Source organism: Abramis brama (assembly GCF_963993115.1).
Source record: "Abramis brama genome assembly, chromosome: 11".
NCBI lineage: Eukaryota > Metazoa > Chordata > Actinopteri > Cypriniformes > Leuciscidae > Abramis > Abramis brama.
In genome coordinates, this window is record NC_139973.1 from 34,768,617 (window position 1) to 34,786,092 (window position 17,476).

General features: G+C 36.2%; 1 protein-coding gene across 2 annotated transcripts; it reads right to left on the reverse strand.

Moving 5' to 3' along the window:
* Nucleotides 1-531: 531 nt before the first annotated feature.
* tspeara (thrombospondin-type laminin G domain and EAR repeats a) lies at nt 532-17,476 on the reverse strand. Of its 2 annotated transcripts, none has more exons than XM_084129565.1 (12): nt 16,810-17,476; nt 12,937-13,157; nt 11,411-11,634; nt 10,980-11,070; nt 10,713-10,869; nt 9,252-9,383; nt 8,223-8,455; nt 5,846-6,035; nt 4,599-4,831; nt 2,228-2,406; nt 2,040-2,141; nt 532-1,248 (listed from the first exon to the last, which is right to left on the reverse strand). In XM_084129565.1, exons 1-12 carry the CDS (start codon nt 16,922-16,924, stop codon nt 1,095-1,097), a joined length of 2,031 nt encoding a protein of 676 aa, XP_083985691.1. In that variant the 5' UTR covers nt 16,925-17,476; the 3' UTR covers nt 532-1,094. The 2 variants fall into 2 exon arrangements, with proteins under 2 accessions (XP_083985691.1, XP_083985690.1); XM_084129564.1 differs by having other exon boundaries at nt 11,411-11,637.

Genomic DNA, 17,476 nt, shown 5'->3' on the forward strand with positions numbered 1-17,476 from the left:
TTTGAAGAATGTAAACAAGCAGTAACCAAGCAGTTGATGGGCCCCATTGACTTCCATAGTATTTTCCCCCCATATAGAAGATGGGGCCCATCAACTGTTTGGTTACTCATATTCTTCAAAATATCTTCTTTTGTGTTCAACAGAAGAAAGAAAGTCATACAGGCTTGGATGGAACAACTTGAGGGTAAGTAAATGACAGAATTTTCTTTTTTGGGGTGGTTCATTTTGTTGCAATGTGTTTTGATATGCTCTTTTTCAATGTATATTTGTATGTGTAATAATGTGATATGTATAATAATAAATTTCAATGTATAATAATCTCAAATACTTAAACTATGCTTATTTGTAAACATCATGTAGCAAGTCATGAAACTGAAGTTGCAACTGTATTTTCTTCCCTTTTGTGACATATTTCCAAGTGAAATGGCTTCAGGAGCCAGTACAAATGTAATTCTATGAGCAATACAGTTATCTATAGATCAGTGGTTGTTAAATAAAAAGCCCAATGTAATACACATATTTGAAACTGAGAAACATGAGCATATAGTTTATTGATAAAATAAAATCAATTAATTGTAGTGCAAAGAACAAGAGGTAAAATACAAATATTATACATATAAATAACATTATTTATTACACTATTTTACATGATTGATATAATCTTTAAAACATTGTATGGCACTTTCCACAACTGAGTGTGCCCTATTCATGGAAATTACTGTGTATTGTAAATAGAAGTTACACAGAGTCTAAATGTTCTGCACCCTCATTTCACTTTCTGGATTTGAGGGATGTTCAATGTGCACAAATGTTCATTTCTTGAAACAGAATAGTCTTTGCTGAACCAAAATATAATTTTAAACTGACATAATTTTAGAACACAGTTTAGATTCACCACTGAGTTTTTCCCTTGCATCTTGACAGTTTTTTTTTTTTATGCAGATGAGGTAGTTTTCAGGAAGTATCAAACTCCAGATTCCACCTCCTGCCAGCTTGATTGACTTCTCGGACATTAAAAAGTTTCCCATGAATGTGTAATAGAAAACTATTAAATTCTATCAAAATATGCAAAAGCTGAACAACCGTTTGTGCCCTCAGTGGATCCTCAGCTTGAAGACTTTGGAAAGAGGTGTTTTGGCACTGGAGTACATCAGGTATGAACCCTCTGCTGAGGTAAAGAACTCCCAGTCACTGCATCCTATAGTAGGTAACCGATGGACAGGGACAAAACCCTCATATCCCTGCCATCTGTCAGAGACAAAAACAACAAAAGTCAAAGACTACTAAAAAAATTATTTATTGTAATAGTCTTTATACACTGTTAAAAAATAATGGTTCTAAAAAAGTGTGTTTTGCAGCAATGCCACAGAAGAAACTTTTTTTGTTCCCCAAAAAACCTTTCAGTAAACAGTTCTTAAAATAACTTTAAAGAGATTTTTAAAATCTAAAGAACATTTTTTTCCAATATAAAGAACCTTTTGTGGAATGGAAATGTTCCATGGATGTTTAAGAGATTGTTCACCCAAAAAGGAAAACTCTATCATCAGTTACTCACCCTCAGGTCGTTCCAAACCCGTAAGACTTTCGTTCATCTTCGGAACACAAATGAAGATCTTTTTGATGAAATCTGTGAGATTTCTGTCCCTCCATTGACAGTTACGCAACTACCACTTTGACGCTTCAAAAAGTTCATAAAGAGATCGTAAAACTAATCCATATGAATCGTGCCGTTTAGTCAAAATTTTCTGAGGAGACTCAATCACTTTATATGATGAACAGATTGAATTTAAGACTTTTATTCACATTTTACGCTCTGAACTTTTTGAAGCTTCAAATTGGTAGTTGCGTAACTGTCAATGGAGGGACAGAAATCTCTTAGATTTCATCAAAAAGATCTTCATTTGATAAGATATTTAACACGGTATACTAGTATCTCTAAACAGTAGCACAACCACATGCAATGCCAATGTCTGAAGTACTGCAGCATGCATAAATTGATCTTATGACATGTTTATGATGTTTATGTTTTAAATAATTACCTGTATATAACACTGTTCAAAGAGTAAGACGATCCGTCATAAGAGTTGGCTACAACTAAAAAGTGCTCATCTCCAAGTGAAAAGAATTCCCAGTCCACCGCACTGCCATACAAGAGGAAATAAAGTCAAAAGATGTGAATTATGATTGACTCTCAACCCCCAAAAATCTTTTATAGTTCAGGCTTTACCTGTATGTTACAATGTCTTGGAACTTGAGGAACATCTTGGTTGTCATATCAAGTTCATATATAGTTGAGTTGATGGTATAGAGGCTTGGTCCTCTCTCACACAGCATGTGTCCATTGGCAACAGCGAGGAAGACTCTGTTTCCAATCTGAAACATTTCCCAGTCTGTAGCCCCAAATGTCTAGAGAAATTAAAGATATATGTTGGGAAAAAAAAGATAGATTGGGCTTGGTAGTAATAATAATAAGGGTGACACTTTACAATGAGGTCCCACCAGGGTACGTTTACATGTTTTTCCATTGTGTTTTTCGGTTATAAATCCCTGTTCACACGGATAAGTGAAAACGACTAAAACGCTGTATGACGCTGCCAGGCCAGTAGTTGGCGATGTCACTTTGTAAAGAAAAACTACGCACCTTTAGACTGAACGCATAATACGCATGCGCATGACATCACTGTTTTCAAAAATGTGTGTTTTTGTAGTTTACACAGAGACAATCACAGTGTCGTTTTCAAAAACGTGCAATTTGAAACCCGTTTTCAAGTTTTCAGGCCCCCAAAACGCTGTTGTTGTTTAATCGAATGGCCAAAACGCATTAAAAGTTTTCTGTTTTCAGTTGAAAGGGTGTCGTGTAAACAGCCCCTATATAATGCATCAACCAACATTAAGTAACAATGAACAATTCATACAGTATTTATTCATCTTTGTTAAAGTTAGTTAATAAAAATGCAACTGTTCATTGTAAGTTCATGTTAGCTCTTAATCTGGATCTAAAATCAACTTTTGATTTTAACAATGTATTAGTACATTTTGAAATTAACTACCGAAGGTAATGTAGCTACTAATGTTGTTAAATAATTTGAACAAATGGAACCTTATTGTAAAGTGTTACCAAAAAAAGTTGTCCAAAGCACTGGAAAAGGCTGATATGGCTTTTATTGTTATCTCTCAAAATATAGGTTAAGGTAAAAGGCTGCCTACGCTATTTCTTATATCAAGTCGAGGTTAAACCTCCAAATTAATAAAGATGCAGTCATGCAGAAGTATTTCCATAAACTGATGCAAACACTTAACTGTGTTCTTCATAAGTTAAAACCATTGTAGTGTCTGTTCCATTTTTGGGAAACACGGTCCTGCTGAATTGACACTGACTGCATCAATAACTTCACAACATCCATATCACATTTATGACTTCAGTTTTGTTAGATGGTAAGATCTCAAGAATTTAATTATAGTGTAGCATCATCTAAACGCTTGATATTAACAAAAAACTCTTCTTGTTCTTTATTCCCCTGTAAAACACATCTGCGCACAGGGAAATTCCCATCTGAAACGGCTGACAACATCACAAGCGGTGAGTCTGCCTCGTTAAGTCTGTTGACATGTACATTGGATCAGTGATTTAGAGCGAATTCAACAGTGATTGAAAATGTTTAACACTTTTATAGTTTCGTATGAAAGCAGCCATTACTTTTACATCTGACTTCCGAATGCAAATTTTTGGTCATTTTTTTGTAAAGGGTGTTTTCCGAGATGCTGTTTTTCATAGAAAGAAAGTGGATGGTGATTTATATTATCAAGCTCCAATTGGACTACTTTTATTCATTTTAAAGCTTGGTAGATTTTATATTTTGGAGCTTCGCCATTCACTTCCGTTGTATGGAAATAGAGTAGCTCCAACATTGTGTCTAAGCTCTTCTGTTGGGTTTCATGGAAGAAAGAAAATAATATGGGACTATTATATATCATAATGACCCAAGACTGAGTAAATGACAAAATTGTTGGGTCAGCTGTTCCTTTAAGTGATATTTATCAGAAATCACCTTACCAATCCCAATACCCATGAACAGATTTTTTATATATCTCATGTTTGCAAAAAAGATGAATGTCTTTTTCCTATGACAATCATTATATGTTTATTAAAATAAATTGCAGTGATGAATGAAAGTTTGTGACATCAAGATTTCAAGCAGTAAATCTCTTCGGGGTCTTTTACAGCGGTTAAAGCTTTAGTTCCCCCTATACTTAAACAACCCCAGCGATACCACAGATGCCCCGAGGAAGTTCAGTGAGAACAGGTGTCAGGTAAATGTAAAATAACATGCTGCAGCTGGGAAACACCTACATGAGTCCTTCATTCAACTTTTTTTCATTTGTGTCATGATTTTCCACTTCATTTACACGACTATTTTTCTTAATGTGTAACTCAGGATAGAAATGTACCTCATTCACATCAGTGTTTCCACTCAAAAGTAAACCACTTCCAAGTTTAAGAATGATCCAACTGATTTGATCCAAGCCATCATTAAGTATCAGGGCCTTACTTCAACCACAGACATTTTGAAATCATGCTATATGCTTCCTAAACTCACCCTTATAGTCTGAAAGAGCTGAAAGGCTCCACCAAGCCAGATATAGATTGATGAATCTGTTTGGGTGGAGATGCCATCAAATGCATTGGCCACTGCTAAGAAGTGGTAGGGCCCTACAGTGAAAAACTCCCAGTCATATGCTCCTGATGTCGAGATGGTCTGGTTCACCTCAAACGTCTTGGTGCCTGGGTTCCACTTATAAACGACACTGTTAATGTTGTGATTCCCGTTATCTAATAGGGATGACAGGTACATAATATAGGGGTTTAAGGTAAAAGATAAAACTATTCTCACAAATGCCACCTATTTTAAGAGCAGTAACTGTAACAAAATGAAATGCTGAAACCATTTACTGAACTGAATGGCATGATGATGGGCATTCATTTTCATTTGTGGGTTAACTTTTCTGGCTTGGGGTGAATTTAGCAGTATTTTAGGACAAAAGTTTGGATTAATTATGATTTTTTATTTGATATAAAAAAAACAGTAAAACAGTAATATTGTGAAATATTATTACAATTTAAAATAACGGTTTTCTATTTGGATATATTTTAAAATGTACTTTATTCCTTTGATCGTAACGCTGAATTTTCATCATCATTACTCCATTCTTCAGTGTCACATGATCCTTCAGAAATCATTCTGATATGCTGATTTGCTGCTCAAGAAACATTTCTTATTATTATCACTGTTGAAAACAGTTGTGCGGCTTCATATTTTTGTGGAAACCTTGATACACTGTAATTCAAAACTTTGATGCAAGTATGATTACAAAAAAGAAAGAAATTTAATGAATATTTTTATTCAGCAAAGATGCAATAATTGATTGAAAATACATTTACAATGTTACAAAAGATTTCTATATCAAATAAATGCTGTTCTTTTGAACTTTCTATTCATCAAAGATTCCTGAAAAAAAATGATCACCGTTTTCACAAAATATTAATTTTGATAATGAGCACCAATAATTGAGCATCAAATATTAGAATGATTTCTGAAGGATCATGTGACACTGAGGACTGTAGTAATGATGCCGAAAATGTAGCTTTTCCATCACAGGAATTTATAAAAAGTTATTTTTAATTGTACAATCATTTAATAATATTACTGTTTTTACAGTATTTTGGATCAAATAAAAGCCTTGGTGAGCATAAGAGACTCCAAAATTTTGACCGGTGATGTATGTACAAGTCTAATGATGATAATAATCTCTTGATTCAGCCCCACCACACCATAATAGGACGAACCTGTTCGGTGATTGGCCACAGCCAAAAAAGCTTCATTATTAATATGGAAGGCTTCCCAGTCTCGAGCGCTGTGCGTCTCCAGGGTCTGATATCTCACAAACTTCAGCCTCTTATTACTCCACCTATAGATCACAGACAGCTCTTGCTTTCCGTCCGCTGGGCCCACGGAGTTCGACACCGCCAAGAACATCTGCCACACATACAACACACACAGTGATAAATTAGCTTGATACAGACAAACAGAGATAAAGTTACACTTATCATTCAGTCTGTCATTTGGCTATCACGATTCCAGCTCGCTAAATTTAGAACAGTGTGAAGATCAGGTGGTAGATATATACTGTATAATATAGCTTAGTATGAGTCATAATTTCACTCAGGCGAAGAGTTTAGTGATGATTTAACTGATACAAATACAGGCTCCATGATTTACAGTAATGATAATGATAGTTGTAAGGAGCTGCAGGTTTCAACAAAGAAGTTTTATTACTTCCTATTCTTTATAATTCAAGATCTGTGATATAATTAAGACTAAACAACTACACTGCAGACAGACAGATGTGTATAAATGATTCATTCAGGGAAGGGAAAGATCATCAGACAAAATTAATTTCTGTGATTGACTACACTGGTGATTTAAAGTTATTGCGTATGTTTGTGTACTGAGTGTAAGGAACACCACATCAAAACACACCTGTCTCCTGAAGTGCAGTGTAAAGTCTGTTCTCTGTGGATCTGTGCATGATTGAGTGGAAAACATTCAGAACACACTTATGGTACTGAACGCTGTGTATCTCTGAATGAAGCTTCTCACTTCTCACCTGCCCCCCTTAACATTTCACCTCAGGCTTTTTCTGCCAGTAATTCTTTCCTAATGAAGTGTCAATCACTGCTCTCTACAGCTGCACTGTACAACCTTTGCCTGTTTATAGGTGCAGTACGCAATTTCTGAGAAACGAATTGTAATGAAAATATGAATTGTCCATTTTGATTTCATGGCGACTTTAAGATGTATAAGCTTAATATTCAAATGAATTAGATTCGATTTTAAAATCAAAGTGTCGATTTTGAAAAAACTACTTTCATTGACACAGAGATTCAATTTCCTGTTTTGTAGTTTTAGCCTACCTAGCCTAGCCTAGCCTAGTTTTGCATGTTGGTTAAACCGTACTGTATTTTTAAGGTTTTTCAAAAATTTATATTTGATATAAATTATTTATATTGCACATCATTATTATTATTTTTTTAATTAATGTGCACTCGTAATCTTTAATCAAAAACCTTCCCTCCCCCTCCAAAAGACAGGAAGGTTGGACTAAATATTTTCCAACTGGCATTCAAAACTGCCTCCATTTAGTTAGCAATGCCCAATTTTTACGATCCAATCAATTCCCAAAGGATGAAATCAAGTCCCGCCCAACATTTTCTCTCATTCCAAAAGCCGTTTACTTACTTTACTTAGCGTTACTTGCTGCACTTGAAAGTTTTAGCCTTTTACAACATTATTATGGTGTGGGGGGAATGCATTACAACACGTTACAGAAGTAACTAGTTCAAGTTCAAGTAGCTAGTGAAGTAAAGCATTACTTTTAAATTTCCGAGTTACTCTTTCAAATAAGTAATGCAAGTTACTTTGTTTTCCCATTTAGTGACGAACAGCTCTCCTGTCTCCATATTGTGAGAAATCGGGAGTAAGTGCAGAGGCGTTGTGTGCGCTGTGTGTGAACATGATGCTTATTGTTTTTCTAGACTGGGAGGGAGCATGCATTTACTCATCTCATTCATTTGACAAAAACAGATTCAGTATTACTCAAAATGAATAAATACAGTAAAAAAAAAAAAGAATTAAAAATGCAAACTTAGAATATTACACAAACATGCAATAATCAAATATGTTAAATAATATAAATATACTTTATGTATATAATCTCACTTGTCTTTATTAACCAATGTCTTTGCTGCTGACCTTAGATGATCCAAATCAACCAATCTAATACCGGTAAGCAAAAATGTCTTCTCTTGCATCCTATTCTTCTGCAATTCAGAATGGCAGCACAGCTGAGAGGTTTACTGTACAGGCGTGAATTTGTATTTCGTTTAGTCTGAGGCTTGATTGATTGATTGATTGATTGATTAACTTTTGGCGTGAAAGGGCCTTTACATTTGTCAAAAATATAACTTTTTTTTGTTATTAAAAAGCAAACAAGCAAGCCCAGCCCAGGTGAGAAAAAGTAATGCAAAAGTAATGTAACGCATTACTTTCCATAATAAAAAGTAACTAACACAATTAGTATCATTTTAGGGAATAAAGCAATATTGTAATGCATTACTTTTAATGCATTTACTTTCCCCAACAATGATTATTATATTTTCTCACCTTCCTCCCTATCGTGAATTGCTTCCATGCCTGGGCCTTAAAGGTGCTGATGTTCTGGTAGAGCTGGAATTGGCCATGGGTCCAGCGGTAGATGGCAGAGCCTGGTTTGGTGGCCCGATGAGCCATAGCAGCAAACATCCCAACAGAGGGGATCTGGAAAAGCTCGATGTCCTGAGTCTCTGAGGTGGTGTAGAGGTCCTGGTAATCATCTACATAGTCTAGTCTGTCTTTATCTGTAAATTGAACAGTGTTAAAAACAATTACTGAGGCACTTCAGCTGGCATAAACAAAAAAAAAAGTGCAAAAAACAAAAAGAACAGTACCAGGGTTTTGGTCATGGTGATCATGATATACCATGGTATTACCTTCTGATGCCATCTCCAATGCAACAGTACTTCACAAAGGAACTGATCACTTATGCTTATTTTTATGAATAATACTATAGGTTCTGGAGTTTATATAAATATTGCATTTTAATTGTAAATATGACATGATTTTGTAAATTAAAATGGCAAACTGTGGCTGCTTGATTATTTAAATCATCGCAAAAATGTAAACTGTATTATCGCACAGCTCTATATATAGGCTAACGTATACAGTTGGATGTATATTATATCCAACTTTATTCACATACATACAGCACACTCTGGTAAAGCGGAATATACTATGTAGCATATCTCAAATGCCTGAATTTTTTATTTTCATAACAGAATGTAAACTATATTATCGGTCAGCTCTATGTTAGCATGTCCAACTTTATTCAAATACATACCGAATATCATGTAGGGCTTATTAATATTTTTAGCATATCTCAATTGCTTGTATTATCACAAAATGTAAACTATATTATCGCCCAGCTTTAATCGACTATAAGGCATGAAGATATTAAGATATTATAAACATTTACATCAAGGTTATCTGTAAAGCTGTTTAGAAACAGTGTTTATTGTGAAAAGTGACATATAAATAAATTTGACTTGACTTGTTAGGTCATAATCTTAAAGTTAAAAAAACTTTATTTCTTCCTACCTTGCAGCATAGAGTGCCAGTATGCACCATCACATAGGAAGAGGCCCCTTTTAAGAGTGTCAAACCAGAGTTGTCCCTGCTCTGCCGCAGTGCATGCTGGTTTAGACCCCAGAGTCACACGGACCTCCGTCTCTGTACATTGACGTGAGAAAGCAAAAGTTCAAGTACACATACTGAACAAATATGCTTAAAGTAATATTTCTTTTTGAATTACATTAAAATATATTGTATTTGATGAAATCTGTGATTATTGGATTTGCACAATACATACGTTTTTGATGTGTTAAAGAAATTGGATGACTATTTGTAATGGATCTACTTTATCAAAAGAATATGGATATGAAACAATAAACAAAATCTCTGCTATGTGATCACAGACGTAAAGTGCAAAACAATATGTCTCAGACTGTGAGGTTGTAAAAGTATTAACCAAGGTGTGTAATCAAGATCAAAGTTGCCATTAGCTACTTTAAATTGTCAATACAAATTATATAAACACAGTATTGTTTGTCATGCCCGAGATGTGTGCCAGCGTAAACCCCCTCATCACCAGCACACACTCAATCACTGACAGCTCTCACTGCGAGCGGCATAACCTCTGTTTTCCTTTTCAGAGCGAAACAAGTGTCAGATGTTTAGTTTGGGATGATAACTCAATCTGACCATGGGTGATATGTCATCAGTGCCGTCTTTAGCACCATAGATCTGTTCTTTTCCTCAAAATGTTGTACATGGCTCCAGTCATGATAAAATAATTTTTTTGTAATGGTTCATTGTAACTCTGTGTTAACATTGGCTATATTGATATGATGTTTAACCAGCCCATTTTCCATTAAGCATCTCAGTTTTAACAATATATATATATATATATATATATATATTTCTTCCGTGAAACACAGATATCCTTTTTTATACAGTATATATTCTTTCCAATATAATAGCATTTAATAAAAACTAGGAACTAGGGATGTCAAGCTTCAAAAAAGTAGTTAAAGGATTAGTTCACTTCAAAATGAAAATTACTCACCCTCAAGTTGTTTCAAACCTGTATAAATGCGCTGAAAACAAAATAAGATATTTTGAAGAATGTCGGTAGCCAGTTGATGGACCCCATTGACCTTCACAGTAGGAAAAAAAAATACTATGGAAGACAATGTGGTCCATCAACTGTTCGGTTACCGACATTCTTCAAAATATCTTCTTTTGGGTTCAGCAGAAGAAAGAAATTCATACTGGTTTGGAACAACTTGAGGGTAAATAAATGATGACAGAATTTACAATTTGACGTGAACTATTCCTTTAAGCATCCTTTAGTTAAGTCACTGTTCAGTGATAGCGACCTTTACAGTTGTTTAAAATTGCTCCTTTTGCATGACAGTCATATGGGTTTGGAATTAAAAAAAAATTTGATTCCTTTTAATTCAGCCTTAAAATCATTTGAATTTAAACATTTAGTTTTACCATATGGAGGGAGCAGGACATCATTCATGTGGGAATTTACTGGCAAGTTTGACAGAATTGTAGGGACAGAAAGCTCAACCAGTGACGGTTTGGAGGAGGGGCAAACACGTGACGTCGCGTCCGATCCAGGTACAAGGACAAGCTGGCGCAGTAAACCCTTAAGAAAGAAGACAGATCATCCTCTGACCAACAGCTATGTTTGTGTGTATGCTAATATATTTTACATTTTAAGCAATATAATTAGCAATATGAGAATACGAAGCTCACAGAGAACAGGCCTTTCCACTTTCTTTGACTTCCAATGTGGAACCTGGAGCCATCGGTGCTGAGATCAGAGGGAAATGGCTGTTTATGGACCCTGGAACCCATCAGTGGAAGTACATTACTCACAGGACTCAACTTTGAGCTGCAACATTATGTTTTGTTTCTGAATCTCTTATATCTTATGGTTTGAAAGATCCCACCCCTAGAAATAACAAATGTCAGGCACTTTAATGTTCTAAATGCCACCCATACACTTAATGTGCAGCTAATTGCTCAAGAATTCATTGCAATAATATGTGCACATTTTGGACAGGAAATCATATTTTAATCGTATAAATTGTCCAAATTTTTACTTTGAGGTCATCTAAATGCTTAAATCTTGTAGTGAATACCTAAAAGGTTAAAGGGTCTTTCTACTGCCGTTACAGACTCACAGTTCCAGTGGGATGCCGCAGTCCAGGGTGAGGGTGGCATGGTGGCCACTGATAGCTAATACCATGCTGTGCCAGTGGTTGTCCGCCAGGTGGATTCTTTTAAAGCTGAGACGCTCCCTCCCCATTGAGCCCCGATAGATGAGATGGACTTTGTCTTTAGAGAAACGTAGGCCGAGCAGGAGTTGATCGACATCTTCCTTCACCACAGCAAACAAGTACTCATTCTTCTGGAAGACAGAGTGAGTCCAAAGATAAAGTAAGGACAGTCAGGTTTAGGTTGTCATTCATTTGGGTCAATTTTATATCATAACCATTACTTACCTTCTTTCTGACCCTTGTAGTTTTTTTAATGGGTTTTTTGGTTAAATGCCTGAAATAAGGTCTGTGGTTGATACACGTGTAAGATATTTTCACGTTTTATTCTACAACTTGTGAAGCTTTCACTTGTCCTGACAAAAAGCAGTTGCTAAAAAGTGGCTAAGGGTACGTTTACACAACAACGATGTACTAAAAACAGAAACGTTTTTCCTTTGTGTTTTTCGTGTATAGACAACAACGTTATCAAAATGAACCCCTTTCACGCGGATCAGTGAAAAGGATTAAAAACGCTGTATTATGCTGCCAGGCCAGTAGTTGGCGATGTCACTTTGTAAAGAAACACTACTACGCGCCTATAGACAGAACGCATAATACGCATGTGCATAATGTCACCGCTTTCACAAATTCGCATTTTTGTAGTTTACACAATAATGGTATCGTTATCAAAAACTTGCACTTTGAAACCCATTTTCAAAAGTTCAGGTCCCCAATATGATGTTGTTGTGTATATGAACGGTCAAAACACATAAAACGTTTTCAGCTTAGTTGAAAACAGTGTTGTGGAAACAGCACTTCAATGGGACTATAGAGGTTGTCGGGGACATTAAACATTATTACGGTGAACAGGAAAACTCATCTATTCACTAATCCGCTTTTACTGACTCGTGTTTATAAGCGCTATATCTATAAAAATGAAAATAAAACTACTCTAACTCAAACTATCATGGTAAATGTTTTTTGAATAAAGGCTGAAATACTTGTCGAAAGCTTAATGGTGGTGACATTGAAGTCATGTGACCGTGGTGTAGTCTGTTTGTAGCCTACGTTTAGCTTTTTACTTCTGGCTATTGTGTTTGTGAAGATTATCATGATGAACAAAACTTGTAAGAATCACAACTTTTTCAGTCACAGAGCTTATTTTCTGCAATAATCCAAAAAGCCAGTGGAAAAATCCTACTGGTTTTTTGTTGAGGGAACCAGAGTGATGCTAACTTCGGGGTTGGCCTATAAAAATACTCTATCACTGAAACTGATTCCTAGTGAAATAACCCCATTATACACCAGTTTAACCCTGCTTGAACTAAAATTGCTATTCTCAAAGAGGAAATTATCCATTTCTAAGACTTTCTATTATGATTAAGCTGGGCATGAGCATCTCCGGACACAAGCAATTCTGGCATTAAATGTCTATGTCAGTATAAGCTTACCTTCACTCTGGTTTGAGGCACTTTCAGAGTGGCCACTATGGAGAATTCTGCAGGGAAGTGAGCGCAGTTAATAAAGAGCTGAGAAGATGGAAAGGTGAGTGCCTGCGTAGGTTTGAAGAGCTGGACTCCACGAGCACCTCCCTCTTGCACCATACGGACCCCAGCCAGAGCCTCTCCGTTATGGGGCAGCACCCGAGACAGCAGGTCCACTGGATGGAGATCTGTAGAGGAAGAGGACAAAGATTAAAGACAGAAGTTGAGGAAACAACTAGAAACAAGTTTTGGTTGCATGGTCAAGTTAGCCCCTGCTGGTTAATGCTGTAACTACACCCTCTGGGATCATTCAATAGGCAACATTATTTATTTATTTATTTATTTATAGGGACCTTAAAGATGACCTATTATGCCCTTTTACAAAGTCTTAATTTTGTTTATGGGCTCTACTAGAATAGGTTTTTATGCTTGAATGTTCAAAAAACATATATTTTACACTGTTGTAGCGCCTCTCTTCCCAGTCTGTCAGTATCGCTCTTTTTAGTTCCTGTATCTATGAAGCCCCTCCTTTCAAAAAGCACAGTGTGCTCTGATTGGTCAGCTGGAACAATGTGTTGTGATTGGTCAACAGCTTCAAGCGTGATTCGGTAAACTCACCCCCCTTCGCATAACGGCGAGTTACAGCACACTAATAACGCAACTCAGCCCTTGTTCCCTTTTTTGTGTATACTTTGGGTGGGAATAATTTAAATGAGGAATATTGTAATGTGTACGTTCTCAGAAGAAAACTTAAGACATTTCAGGGAGTTTGGAAACAGTGTTCACTGATATAGAGAATAACTCCCTTTGGTGTGGACTTGGAGTGGAGTATGCTTTGTAACTTGCTATTTGCTAGTCAAGGGTTTGAGTGTGTTCTTGTGATGCCACTCAGAAATGTCGGGACGTAATTCTTTCTGTGGTGGTAATTATGACTGATCTTCCAGGTGATTGGTACAAAAACTTCTACAGTATGGCCAGAACTGAGCTCCATGAGTGAAGATGGGAGCAAGCAGGTTGCATACTTCCAGTGTTGTCCACGCCAGCCAAATAACTGTCATTGAGAATGGGAATGCTAATGGATAGATTTCTAATGGATAGGGAATGCTACCTTCTATTAAGTTTGATAATCAATAAGTGTCCGAAATTGTTCGTTTTGACCAGTATAGTTGTATAATTAAAAACCAGGAAACAAATATCTTTTTGTGAAATGGCATGTTTGAAAAGTGTACTTGTGCCTTGTGCTATCTATTATACTTTAAAGTCGGCACGAATACTAAGTTGTGACAGTCTTTTCTTTCCTGTTGTGATGTACCGTATATCTGAGTGAAAAGATGCTAAATATAGTTGTAAACAGGGTCTAAAACGTTTTGAGCTTGTCCACTTTCATCCACTTCCAGAGGTAGTCGAAAACGCATTCAACTGGATTGCTTTCGTGGTGCAAACGCTCATGTGGTTGAATGAGTTTGAACAGCCACAAAAGACAGTCTACTCTCCGCCTAACGCATAAACATTAAGGGAAGTGCGCTAGTGAGGCGGGATTTAAACTGTTGGTTGAAGACCCAAGTTTGCTTTGAAGAGGAAAAACGTACCAAGCGCAATGTTCTCTCACCATTCCTGATTTCTAACACACACTCACCGCATTTTTTCTGGTCTTGTGACTGTCAGAGCAGAAACGGAAGCTAAAGTTCTCCGTATGTTTTTCCGTCGTCTCCGGGGGCGTTCATATGTAAATTATGCAAGCTGATTTTGTCCATTAGATCGAAAGATCTGAAAAAATCCATACATTTACCCACCCATACACCCTCCCCTTGAAGAAATCAGGACAGAAGTGGTTGAAAGTGGATACTGGATAGCATATACATTGAAGTGGATTGCAATATTTCTTCCTCATCTACTTGTGATCCGATTGACCAAAACACATCTTAATACCACAGGGCCTTTGATTTAGCTATTTAATGCAATGAAATCCATATGTGGCTTGAGAATCTGAATACTTGGGGGCCTATGCATTTTTGCATCTGCGGATGGGAATAGCTCTTGATATAGTTCATTAACTAAAGTATGCAAATTGCCTTCCATGCAAAATATACAGAGGTAGGGCAGACAGAATATTATACCAGCTCTCCCTGGTTCACAGAATTTACAAAACCCTGAACTTTGATTTACTGTCATTCATACATGGTTTAAAAACTTTTAAATACGGCTCAAGTAATGTTTTTATTAGCAGCCCAAGTCTATGACTTCATATGCCCTTTGTTTTCCTCAATAGTATACATAGTTTTAATCTAAATATGCAAAGTGACATGAGCATATGCATTTAATGACAGCATACATGAACTTGCAACTGATACTCTTGGATACTGCATGCTTCTTACTCAATTTTCAAACTACAAGTAAATGTTTAGGAGGGCAGCCGATGCACAGAAATGATACGCTTCAAATGAAGATACACACTGATGACAAAGAGATGTTATAGATGTTCAGTGACAGAACTGCAATTCCCTAAACATTCCCAGCATTCTTTGGTTCATCCACATTATTGTGGTATTTACAGCTTCTATTGTAATAACAGTCCTTTAGCAGAGCTCATTGCCCTAATTATGGACCATTTAGATGGTGTGCTCTTGACATACAAAAGCAATATTTTAAAATACCACTTAAGGAATTTACTTTGGTAACTTTCTAGTAAACGCATTTTTCATTTTCTCATTTCTTTTGCATTGGTATCTAATGTAATTGCCTCCGTGGTATGAAAATTGGGGAATTTAAGCCCGAGGGATGTCGCCGGGATTGGGAAGAGTTTAAATTTTTCCATGTAGAGACCAAGCTGGCAACAACATGGCAACATCCCCAGCCTTGTGAATGCATTTGTGTGGCTGTGTGTAACATCTTCACATTTATTTCTTCTATTAAGTGACATTGTGGTGGTCAGCATGACACATTACCATGTTTTTCAGTGTTCAGCAGTGTCATTTTCAAGTTTGTCAGTGAAAACATGCTTGAGATGCGATGAGACATTGCAACACAATCTCATAGGAATTCCTAAATATTTTACGTTTTGGCGAATTGGTGGCTAATTTGGACTCGCAGTCGTACATTTTTGTATGATCTGCTTTCATCCCAGTGGCAGTTATGTTTAGGGGTGAGGTTAGGGGAGGACCTTTATGCTTACTTTTGTATAAAAATCATTCATTTTTTTTGTACAATTCAAATTCATACAAAATTGATGTGTGAGAAAAATCTGGCTTTTTGCATGTCATTTCCAATCAAGTCGTAATTATAGGAAAAGTGTAAATAGGAATATTATGTAATTGGATGTAATTAAATAAATAACATTCAAGCTATGAAGTTAATCAAAGCAAGGGCAAAGGAGTATGACATTTTTATTTAAAAATAAATCATTCCCATCATTGTTTTCACCACAAATATGCTAGAATTACATAAATGGCATTTGTTGGTTCAGACACTTAAAAAATGGCAATAAGGACAGAATTCTTCTATGACGACACACACACACACATACACACACACATATATATATATATAGATATATATATACACACACATATATATAAGATTTTATATATATATATATATATATATATAAAACAAAAATGCCCATAGTTATACACACAATAAACATTCAGGACCATTCAGTCTCATTCAAGACCTTTACAATCTGGACCTGATCTAATCTGAAGAATTTTATTACAGAGGAAGACACTTTTATCTTGGTGCCTGCTGATAAACAGCTTGTAGCACGAGGACTCAAAGACTAGTTCATGATAAATAAACATTATTCAACTAGTGCATTGAAACAATTTACAGCATGAATCTCACCTGTACAGGGTTTCCATGGCACGACAGTCACACTTTCTGTCAGTGGTAGAAGCAGCAGACACCACTGCAGTGCAAGTAGCCATAATGAAGGCACCAAGTTGTGCTGTCCTTCCATTAGATAGTTGATTTGCTGATAAAACTGTTCTTACAAACTTTTGATTGGCCAAAAAAAAACAAAAAAAAAACGTCCAAATATGAACTTCAGGATGGTCCAAAGTTATCCGCTGGTCAAGATGCCTTTAGGTCCTGTATTCTTTGTTCCCTGAACTGTCCAGAATGGAGTCTGTCCCTCATTGTATAATGTTGATTAAAGAATCAGCTCAACACCAGTGAACATGAGCTACTTAATAAAGTTGTTTTAAAAATTCACAATGTACGAAGAGCAAACACTGGGTATAATTTCTCGATACACACTAAATTAAAATACATGTTCTTCCCAAGAAAGCCCTTCCTCATCCACTTAAATGCTAATCATTAACAAGCAGTTTAAAAGAGTCAGAGCCAAAATATTTCTGAAAGTTGTAATCAAAGTCCTGAAAATCCACAAGCTTGTGCTTTTCCCCTCTTGTTCCCCGTTGCTCAGGTGCGTAGAGGCGATCAGAAAGCAGCTAATTCACCTGTCACCTGCAGCGTCAGATGAGCATGTTAACAGATCAGAATTACAACT

Coding starts and splice junctions, on each gene's coding strand:
- tspeara (XM_084129564.1), bottom strand. CDS start 16,924: ATGGAAGGACAGCACAACTTGGTGCCTTCATTATGGCTACTTGCACTG. Junction 11,638..12,936: donor TGCCTCAAACCAGAGTGAAG/GTAAGCTTATAC, acceptor TCTGTCTTCCAG/AAGAATGAGTACTTGTTTGC. Junction 2,142..2,227: donor CAAGACATTGTAACATACAG/GTAAAGCCTGAA, acceptor CTTGTATGGCAG/TGCGGTGGACTGGGAATTCT.